Source organism: Nicotiana attenuata, unplaced genomic scaffold (assembly GCF_001879085.1).
Source record: "Nicotiana attenuata strain UT unplaced genomic scaffold, NIATTr2, whole genome shotgun sequence".
NCBI classification, from domain to species: domain Eukaryota; kingdom Viridiplantae; phylum Streptophyta; class Magnoliopsida; order Solanales; family Solanaceae; genus Nicotiana; species Nicotiana attenuata.
Genome location: NW_017670889.1, coordinates 37,129 through 48,961, shown reverse-complemented (window position 1 = coordinate 48,961; position 11,833 = coordinate 37,129). Strand labels below are relative to the sequence as shown.

General features: G+C 38.9%; 1 protein-coding gene across 1 annotated transcript; it reads right to left on the bottom strand.

The window, feature by feature from the left end:
• Positions 1-11,054: 11,054 nt before the first annotated feature.
• LOC109244242 (rapid alkalinization factor) lies at positions 11,055-11,833 on the bottom strand. The gene has a single exon (XM_019411297.1). The coding sequence runs from the start codon at positions 11,663-11,665 to the stop codon at positions 11,318-11,320; it is 348 nt and encodes a 115-aa protein (XP_019266842.1). The 5' UTR covers positions 11,666-11,833; the 3' UTR covers positions 11,055-11,317.

Genomic DNA, 11,833 nt, shown 5'->3' with positions numbered 1-11,833 from the left:
CCATATTCGATATAATATTACCTAATACACTTATACTTAGTGCATAGTACAGCGTAACTATATATATTATATTTATATACGCCATATTATATATGTATATATATATATAAGCCGATATAATATTACCTAATACACTTATACTTAGTGCATAGTACGACGTAAATATCTATATTATATATATTAACGGCTTACGTTTATATTATTTAGATAGTAAATACAAAAGTGATTTTCAATTTTGACAATTGTTGACCATAATGGAGACCAACTTTGGTCGCTAATTATACATGAAATTAATTTAACGACCAACATTGGTCGCTAATCTCAGTAAACCTTTGACCAAGCTAGTCTGACCAGTCCAGTTAACATTTTGACTAATTTAGCGACCAAATTGCGACCAACCTTGGTCGCTAATTTGTTTCATTTATTTGTTTTATTATTTTCGCTAGTTTTGCGATCAACGTAGGTCGCTTTTCTCTTCAGACCAACTTTGGTCGCTATTTTTTGGTCGCTTTTTTGCGGAATTCTAGTAGTGTCTTGAGCCGAGGGTCTTTCGGAAACAGCTTCTCTACCCCATCGGGGTAGAGGTAAGGTCTGTGTACACACTACCCTCCCCAGACCCCACTCGTGGGATTACACTGGGTCGTTGTTATTGTTGTTGTAGAAGTTTAACCATATATAAGCTATTAATCTCTTCGAGTCCAGTTCCGAAGTTCATCGATGGAGACTAAGGTATTATGTACCTCATTGACCGTTTTGATGGTCAGTTGAAAATATCACCGGAAGTTATCATGTTTTATTTGACTTATCAGTCTCATTAAAAGATGAAGGATATTTCTTTTCCAACCATTAAATGTCAAGGGGGTTTAGTAAATTTTATCAAATGTATATCAACTAATGAAAAGCCTATTTGTAACTCTAATAGATTGAATGGTTTGGGTTTTATTAATCTAAGTTGTAAGACCAAAAAAGTTCTTATGGGAAAATCATTTAATAAAAAATAAGCAAGAAATCTGAAGAAAAACAACGTGGAGAAAAATATAAAGAAAGAAAAGAGAAGAGAAACATGCACCATGGATACTTTTCTAAGTTTGCCAAATTTTCTTAATTTGAGAGGGAACAAAACTTGGAGGTTATATTTAACTTAAAAGTTGTCCTATGTCACAAATACTTAAAATTACTTTTTGATTGTATGGTTTTTTCTTGTCATTTGTACAATTTTATCATTTTAATTTTCGTAAACTATCATGGGAAAATAGGTAATGAGCGAAATAAAATGAAAAGACAAAAATCCAGTTACAATATATCAAAGATTATTTTGCTAAAAGCAATGTCATGGACATAAATATGTAGAATCGAAAGCCTCAAAACCAGGCAAACCACATGACGCTATAATTAAGTTCATTCAAAGGGCAAAATAAGAGCAAGAATAATAATCTTCTGACTCTGGAAAGTACGAGTATCAAGTAATAAAATGTTATAATCAAGACAATATTGAAGGAAATATTATTGAGCACCCACCTAAATACAAAAACTACAAAATTCTCATATATAATTGTTGCTGTGAAAGTTTTATTCTAAAAAAAAAAAAAAAGACACATATAATCAGTTGAATTCAATTTTGCGTCTTGGTAATATTTTTTTAATAAAACAGGTAATTTCTCTTTACTGTGTTTCAAGCAAGAGCTTCGAGGAAGAAGACAGAATTCATTCGTTTGTTTTCTTCCCGTTAGTCACAGCCTACACTGATTGTTTTAACTTTTAACCTTTGTTTTGGTTTTGACTTTAATCTAATAATATATTGAACTAAAAATACTCACTTTTAACATCGATAAAGAATAATTTATTTACATTGGTACATATGAAGGATTGAAATAATTAAGTCTATCCCTCTACTTAAGGGACTATATAGTATATTTGCAAATAATAAAATTAAGTGTCTACAAATAACGAAGTTCTCCTCATAATTATGCAGAAAGGGGGGAGGAAACCTTTTGTTTACTTTGTTATAGTTGTATGGGGTCAAATTCTGCCCACTACGGTAGCAAGGACCCGCGACTAAATAATAGCCGAAGTAGAGGGGACGACCTAAGAATGTCAGAGCGAAAGCGTGCCCTTAGGTCTCGTCGTCTCCTCGAAAGCACGTGACGTATCCCTGTATTATTTTATTATTTTTGAGGGGATTCTCTTGTTATATAAAGGAGAATCCCAATGTTGTAAAAGGAGAAGATCTTTCAATAATAAGTAGATCTTTCAATAATAAGCTATCTTTCTTTCTATCTCTCTCTCTCTCTCTAAACAAGCCTTCTCTTGCTCTCTCGAATATCCAAGTTGCTGAAACAATCACAACCATAATACAAACTTCTAGGTCTTATTATATTCGATCATGATTTACCTGTGATTTATTTTGATTGTTTTTCGCTTATAAAGTAATTAGTATTTTTTAAGCAAAATAATTTGGCGCCGTCTGTGGGGATTTCGGCAATCGAAATCATAGTTTGCACCTAGAACATCAAAAACAAACCACCCCCCTTCACACCCTACTGAAATCGAAAAATGGCAGAAAATGACACAAGATTGAAAGCAATAGCAGGCGTCACAACCAACCTCATAGGCCCCCTCAACGAGGCCGGCAGAGAAAACATCTTGAGCACAACACCTGGTAGCACTCAAGAGGGAGGAATCTCACCCTCCCCATCTGAAGATCTGACGATCTTGCAAGAAAAGGGAGCTTCCACGTCTGTAGTCAAAGAAACACCACCCCCGGTGGTCAAGAAGCTACTGGAAGAATGGCTGACGAACACCCTAGGCAGCTTGCTCGAAAAATCGCCCCAAAGCAACATTAAGAACCCGTTGACGACAGACATCGCTACCACCAGTGAACACGATACTGTACGTACAAACAACAACCACACCAATGACCAGACCAGCGATGGCACACTTGCAGCCATCCTAAAAAAATGGAGGAAATGGAGAATGAAAACAAGGCACTTCGGGATCAGATGAAAGAGCATCAGGAAAGAGTAGACAAAATTCCCGGTGCTCCTGAGTTACTACCAAAGTGCGACGTGGGAAGATTCGTCGAACAACCATACAGCGAAGAAGCTGCACCTCACCCGATCCCAAAAACCTTCAAGATGCCACCCTACTTAAGGATATATGACGGGACGACGGACCCCGAAGACCACCTGATCCACTATGTGACCGCTGTGAAGGGTAATGATCTGTCAAAGGAACAATTACCATCCGTACTGCTGAAAAAGTTCGGAGAAACGTTGACGGGGGGAGCGCTAACATGGTACTCACAGCTGCCAGCCAGAACAATATCAACATTCAAAGAAATGGCGGATAAGTTCGACACCGCCCATGCAGGAGCAAAGAAAGCAGAGGCCAGGGTCAACGATATCTTCGCTGTCCGACAAATCGCAGGTGAGGGACTCAGGGACTTCCTGGCCAGATTCAACAGAGTAAGGATGAGCCTACCAAACGTATCGGAAGGCATGGCGGTTGCAGCTTTCCAAAACGGGCTGAGCAGAGATGGTTCGAGAGCAACCAAAAAGCTACTAAGCCGACTCATGAAGTATCCTCCCACCACATGGGAGGAGATAAACAACGCCTACTGTGCCGAGGTACGAGCAGACGAGGATGACCTCAACAGACCAACCCAGCGGCTCACGACGATACAGTCAAAAGCAAGGAGGGATCCACGCAGCGAGGGCCGGCGGGAACAATCCTCGCGCTTCAACAAAGAAAGGCAACAACCTTACGTCAGATCCTCGCATCCACCACCGCCTAGTCACACAGAAGCACTGCAGCGACATATCGCCCCACTCCGTAATGAAAGAGGTATGCCCCCTTTATTATCCGCCCATAACTTTTGCGTGTCTCCCTCAGAAATAGTGTACGCACTGGAGAAGTTTGGCACCAAGGTACAATGGCCGCAGAAGATGAAATCAGACCCCGCCATGAGGAAGTCAAATGTCCTGTGCGAGTTCCACCAAGAACGAGGGCACAAAACCGAAGATTGCATAGGGCTACGGCAGGAGGTGGTCAGAATGCTGAACCAAGGATACTTGAGGGAGCTGCTCAGCGATAAGAGAAAGATAAACTTCGCACGAGGGCGGGATCAACCTCAAGGGCCGCCAAAGCCGCCTTCGCCAGCACGCACCATCAACATGATCGTCGGAGGAGGCGACGATTCAGCAATCAATCATGTAAAGTTCACCACTTCGCACAAACTGAAGCGAACAATCGCCCACGAACGGTATGATGACTTCGAAGAGAGTATCACCTTCGATAAGTCTGATGCCGACGGTTTGTCTTTTCCTCATTATGATGCTTTGGTCATAACTTTACGTATTGCTGACACTGATGTTAAGAGAATCATGGTTGATGACGGAAGCAGCGTCTGTATTGTCCATCCAAGAGTCCTCGCGCAAATGAGGCTCGAAGATAGGATAATACCGCGTTGCATAACACTGACAGGTTTTAACAATGCAGTAGAACGAACCTCCGGGGAGGTATCATTGCCGATTTTAGCAGGAGGAGTTACGCTGGAAACCACTTTCCACGTCATGAACCAAGAAACAGCCTACAACGCCATCATAGGACGCCCGTGGATACACGCCATGCGAGCAATCCCCTCAAGCTTCTACCAAGTGATCAAGTTCCCCACCCCTTGGGGAATATTTAGCATTCGGGGCGAGCCGCGCACCGCGCAAGAGTGCTACCGAATCGCTCAAGATTACTCACACACCAAGCAATTGAAAGGAGCAAGTGCGGAAGCATAGCAATCAGCCGTGTCGGGGACTAAGGTCGACCCGACAACGGAAGCCATCAAAGATCCGGACATCGTAGAAGCCTGCAAAGCAACGGTCGAGGATCTCAACCCAGTACAACTGGACAGCACCGACCACACAAAAAAAGCCTACATCGGACACAGCCTCTGCGACCCAAGTAAGTACCATAAATTTTTAACTAACCACGCAGATCTATTTGCTTTTTCTCATTCAGATATGCCGGGGAATACCAAGAGACATTGCCACCCGCAAACTGAACGTGGATCCACTATATCCACCCGTGCGGCAAGTTAGAAGAAAGTTCAACACCGCAATCAATGAGGGCGTCAGCGAAGAGGTAGATAAGTTACTGGCCAACGGGTCCATAAGGGAATCAAAATATCCCCAATGGGTCGCCAATGTCGTCATGGTCAAAAAGAAAAACGGAAAGTGGAGGATGTGCGTAGATTTCACAGACCTTAACAAGGCATGCCCGAAGGACTCGTTCCCGTTACCTCATATCAACCAGTTGATCGACGCCACAGCGGGACATGAGCTGCTAAGCTTCCTAGATGCCTACTCCGGCTACAACCAGATCATGATGGCCGAGGAGGACCAAGAAAAGACAACTTTCATCACCCACCAGGGAACGTATTGCTACAAGGTGATGCCCTTCGGACTCAAAAACGCAGGGGCGACGTATCAGAGGCTAGTTACCAGAATGTTCAAGGAACAACTTGGCAAGACCATGGAGGTCTACATCAACGATATGCTGGTAAAGTCGGCAAACAAAGAAGACCATCTCGACCATCTGAAAGAAGCCTTTGAGATACTATGACAGTATGGGATGAAATTAACCCAGAAAAGTGCGCCTTCGGCGTAGCATCAGGGAAGTTGTTGGGCTTCCTCGTATCACAACGAGGTATCGAAGTCAATCCTGACCAGATCAAGGCGATAGACGCAATACCTGAGACCTTGCACAGCAAAAAACAGGTACAAAAGCAGACAGGGCGAATAGCCGCCCTATCCAGGTTCATCTCGCGATCCTCCGACAGGTGCCATAAATTTTTTAACGTATTGAGAAAAGATCACGGACTACAATGGAACGAGGAATGCGCCGAGGCTTTAAAAAATTAAAAGAATACCTGTCTTCGCCACCATTGCTAGTTAAATTGAACCCTGGCGAACCCTTGCTAGTATACCTGGCAGTGTCCGAAGTCGCCGTCAGCGCAGTCCTGGCCCGTGAAAACAAAGGTACGTAGTCTCCTATTTACTATATCAGCAAAACCCTAGTGGACGCCGAAATATGGTATCCACCCCTCGAGAAGCTGGCTCTGGCACTGGTCGTAGCTTCACGAAAGCTTAGACCCTACTTTCAGTGTCATCCTGTAAAAGTTATAACGACCTTCCCCCTGAGAAGCATCCTACACAAGCCCGAGTTATCGGGCAGGCTCGCCAGATGGGCCATAGAGCTCAGCGAGCACGACATATCCTATCACCCGAGAAATGCCATCAAGTCGCAGGTACTTGCAGATTTTGTCGCCGATTTCAGTACAGAGATTCTGCCGGAAGCGGAACTAGAGGCCATTAGTGCCACTCCTAGTACCGACCTCTGGACCTTCTACACTGACGACGCTTCCAACGCCTCGGGATCAGGAATGGGACTCGTACTCGAGGTCCCCACGGGCAAAATAATTCGTCAGTCCATACGATGCCCCGAGATGACTAACAACGAGGCCGAGTACGAGGCTGTGACTGCAGGTATGAAGTTGGCCATCAAGTACGGAGGTCGACGACTGCCCACTACGGTAGCAACGACCCACGACTAAATAATAGCCGAAGTAGAGGGGACGACCTAAGAATGTCAGAGCGAAAGCGTGCCCTTAGGTCTCGTCGTCTCCTCGAAAGCACGTGACCTATCCCTGTATTATTTTATTATTTTTGAGGGGGTTCTCTTGTTATATAAAGGAGAATCCCAATGTTGTAAAAGGAGGAGATCTTTCAATAATAAGCTATCTTTCTTTCTATCTCTCTCTCTCTCTCTAAACAAGCCTTCTCTTACTCTCTCGAATATCCAAGTTGCTGAAACAATCATAACCATAATACAAACTTCTAGGTCTTATTATATTCGATCACGATTTACCTGTGATTTATTTTGATTGTTTTTCGCTTACAAAGTAATTAGTATTTTTTAAGCAAAACAATAGTATGTAAAGATGACTAAGACAAGTCAGAAAGTGGATTAAGTAATTAGCTCTAGACAAATGTTAATCACTAATTAAAACAAGTGAAAAAGCTTTTCAATAGTAACATCTTTGGTTAACATTTAACAACACATAAAGAGGGTTTATGTATAAAGAGTTTTCTTATGAAATGTTTAACATAATGTTCTCTAGAATGTGAAATATTTTTACAATATTTTGGTTACTCAAATTTAATGAACCCTTGACGTATTGTAAATCTACACTGCTACACATAACACAGATATATTAGTACTTCACTTGACTTCAAGCTGATGTTTGAGAGAATTAAAAAAAATTAAGGAAAATTAGATCTGAAAATCACAGGAGAGAAAAGATAGGATGAAAGATAGATTTAAAATTGGGATAATTTCACATAAGTACAGCTCACATAGGTGCTTTTCATTCGCATAGCCACCATTTTAAGTTTTCATCCGTATAGGCAATGAAGCCCTCTAACATTATTGCCTGACTGACATTATCGCCTGACATCAATCTCATAATGATCTCTTTCCTTTTTTTTTTTCTATTTCTCCTATTTGTTTTTTTCTCTTCCAGATTAATGTGACTATCTGACAAAAAGTCAAGTCATCACGTGGTTTTAAATTCTTACTTTTTCTCCCTCTCTTTGCCTTATTTATGTTCGAAATTTACCAAAAAGGAGTATATTGTCATTTTATATAGTATGTATATATATTTCTACACAATTGTACATTGGAATGCAATGTAAATACATTATTATATGCTTGTATATATATAATTATACACACTTATATACATATTTATACAATATATATAATACATATGTATAAGAATACAACATATGCACTGAATGTACATAAATTCAACATGCATATTTTACACTAGAAAAAAACTTTCCAGCCATCATTAAACCTTTATTTCAACATAAAATTTACCATATAAAAAAAGTGTCAAACCTTCATGAAGACCTCTTATACAATAATAATGTATATACACCCTTATACATTGAAAAAAATATAATTATACATTATTATACACAAATCTACACACTTATACCTATTTTATACATAATTATACAATATTTATATAAGTGTGTATAAACACCAGTTATACAGTATATGCACTGAAAAATACCTTATGTCCATCACTACACCTCTGTTTAACACCAGTATTTTAAAAAAGAACAAGAAAAAAGAAGAAGAAGAAGAAGAACCAATCAGCTCAAGATAGGTCTAGATGAATCCCAAATTCTTAAATTTTGTCTCACCCGATCAATAATACTATTATTAGTCAATACCCATCTGGATTGAAGCACCAATTCACAATGAAAACTTCCAGATCTGAAAACTTTAGCTTCGTCAGTGGTGGAATTATGATTTTTGGGACTTATATTTCGATACTAAATGCTCACAGTAAGAGACTCAGAGATTTATCAATCAAAATTACTTAAATCATTAATGGGTCAAATGTTTTCTTCCTCAATCCTTTCAAACGAACAACTAACTTCATATTCTTCATCTTACTCTAGACTTTCATCTTTTTGCATTAGGAAAGTTTGAGAGAATTAAAAAAAATTAAGGAAAATTAGATCTGAAAATCACAGAAGAGAAAAGATAGGATGAAAGATAGATTTAAAATTATAGAAGATAGAAGATGAATATGGGAGATAGATCAAAAAAATATGGAGGATAGAAGATGATGGCCTGTAGAGAATGAAGAGGCACCAGGAGAGAGAGCATTTTGGGCGTGTAGGGAAAAAGAAAACTAGGTTAGTGATTGAAATCTTTCCTTCAAATTCTATACAAAGTGGGCTATAGCGGGTAAACTTAAAAAATATGGGCCATTTTTTGTTATGGTGTGAAGTCATGTGTATTTTCTTGTAATTCTTTCTATTTATTATTAGTGTAGAAGTTGTTATGCCAGTGAAACTTGTCGGAGTTTTATTTCAAAATGAGATTTGTATTTACTAAAATTTATAAATTGTTTTCAAAATCCTAAATAGAGTTAGATGCATGGGTCCTTTAGTGAAAATAAAAGCAATCTAAGTGGGAAAAGATATTTGTTCAAAATAATTAGAATGAATAAAACGGGGGTTGAAATGGACCCATCATTAACCACCAACAAGCTTCATAAAGAAAACAAAATAATGGAAAGACAAATCAAATCTATATTTAGAAGATATGTGATATACTTTTGCTGTATGTTTTTGAGTAAAATCATTGAGTCCATGGTCTGCATGTGAAGACTTTGAACATCAACTCAAAAGAGAAGAGGCAAAGCCACCAAAAGCCCACTCACCATTTGGTGTTTTTTTAAAAAAAAAAAATAATTAAAAAAAAAACTTCTTTATCTTCAAATGGTAATATCATGATTGAATCAGACCTACTCACACCTTATGTGGAAGATTTTATTTAAAGTTGGGAAGATCCCTTTAGTACAATAATGTTACATTTTGATACCCTCCCCCACCAAAACTTAGTGAAAAGATTGGTAAATGTAGCAAGAAAAGCCAAAAGGACAAATTTGAGCTGGAAAACAAAATCAAAAGAGTAAGGTACAGTAGTATCACTTCAACTTTGGTTAAGTTTGCACTTTACTAATTTGATTATTTTTTTTATAAAAAAAATCTTGAACTTGTAAACTATAGATTTTCTGAAGTGTTAACAATATTTTCTTAGGAAAATGAAAACTTTATTCTCTTTATGCAACAACAATAACATATCCAATATAATCTCACGAGTGAGTTATGCTCCTAGATGCAAACCGGAAAATACACAAAATCGAGCTTCATGTCTATCTTGGTTTTTGTGGATATTGCAATTATGCCAAACTCGTGTTGAGGGCAATAGTCTTAGCCCATCTATTTCTTTAAGCCAAAAAAACTAGAGGAAAATTCCAACTGAAAATTTCTGGGTTCTCGAATATGTAAGGGATTAGATAGTGGAGTTGTTGATAAAGCTGCTAGGAAGCTTGACAATTAAGTGAATACGTAAATTACAATAATTCTTAGGTCTAAAAAGGGCAGCGCGGTGTACTAAGCTCCCACTATACGCGGGGTCGAAAAAAGATCGAACCATAAGGGTCTATTGTACGCAGTCTTACCCTGCATTTCTGCAAGAGGCTGTTTTCACGGCTCGAATCCATGATCTCCTAGTCACATGGAAGCAACAACAACAACAACCCAATAAAATCCCACTAGTGATGTCTGGGGAGGTTAGTGTGTACGCAGACCTTATCCCTAGCCAGAAGGGGTAGAGAGGCTGTTTCCGAAAGACCCTCGGCTGAGGAGGACTCACATGGAAGCAAGAAAAAAGTTAAAATCGATCTCTTCCTAAACCATAAAGAAAAAAATGAAATTAACAGAAAACCAATTTAATAAAATTTAAAAGGGACGGAATCATTTTCTTAATTTGATTCCCTTAATTCCTTTTCGAGCCAACTATGTTCAAAATTGCAAGTTTGCTACACTTTCTGCAAAGAATCTATTCAAATCTTCATCAAACCTTTCCCCTCATTTGAGTCATTTCCTTATTCTTTATTCTCTCAACTTCAGCTTTCCATGTACTCTCCATTTTTACACCTTTTGCCCCCAAAATAGTGTAAACAGGGCAAAAGATATGCAAAATAATGGTCCACACAAAGAGACAGATCACAGACAACTTTCCTTTGTTCACACAATGACCAATGAAAAGCTGGAACTTGAAATCCTAAGCTTCAAAAAAGCTTTCAGCTATGAGTTTTTTAACTTCTTTTTCCCTTTTACTATCACAAAATAATAACCAAATCAAATCAAAAAACAGTCTGTATCAAACAGTCCCTCCAATTATTGAAGACAAAGACAAATTCAAATCCAGATCTTGAAACATGACAAATCTAAAAACTCAAATCTCGAAAATTACCATACCTGTCCAACTAACCTCACAAATATCCAATAATCATCATTCAATATCAATAGCAAGAAGTTTACACCCTTTTGGGTGGGTGGGGGGGTTTGGGTGGGTGGGGGGGGGGGTTAGAGGTGATTGAATTTGCAAACAGAAACAAAAGGCACAAAAACTTGTAATACTAGGAGTGTTAAATTGAATTATTGACAGATAAATTCAGTTACTATAAGTTGTATATAAAAACATCATCCGAAAAAAAAATGAAAAAAATAAAAAGTTTATGACAACAATCAATTCCCATCAACATCTTCTTTCCTCATTCGTATACCAAACAACCCCATCTCAAAAAGAAGAAAAAAAGAAAAAGAAAAATTCAATTTACCAAGAAAAATACAATTTTTTTGGATTCTGTGGAAGAAGAAGAGAAATACAGAACTTAACTCCTGCAACGAGTGATAGCACTGCAACCACGAGAGTAAGGATTAGCCTGAGCACCAGGTTTGCAGTTGTAATACGAAGCTCCACGGCGAGAACAAGGTACACTGTTCTTCTGCAGCGCACCATAGCTGATGTACTTTTTGGTAGCTAAAATACGCCTGTTTGACTCACTGTCCAGCTCAAACTCATCTTCTTCAGCCATGCACTCTCCGATACTCCCGTTGCATCCCCTACCAGATCTCGCCGGCATCACCCAATCGTAGGCCCCACTATCTCCAGCGGTCGCCATTGAAATGAAAAAAGCTCCGATCAGAACACAAAGAATTAAACCTGAAGGAACTCCCATTTTTACCTTGTACTGAAAAAACGATGAGAAATTAAAACACCCTTTTGCTATTTTTGCTTGTTTATGCTTTGGACGGCTGGTTTTTGGTATCTTCTTACTATGTTTTCGCTGTTGAGAATTCGCAAAACCAAAATCTTGAACTGAGACAACAGCTAATGGGCAAGGCCA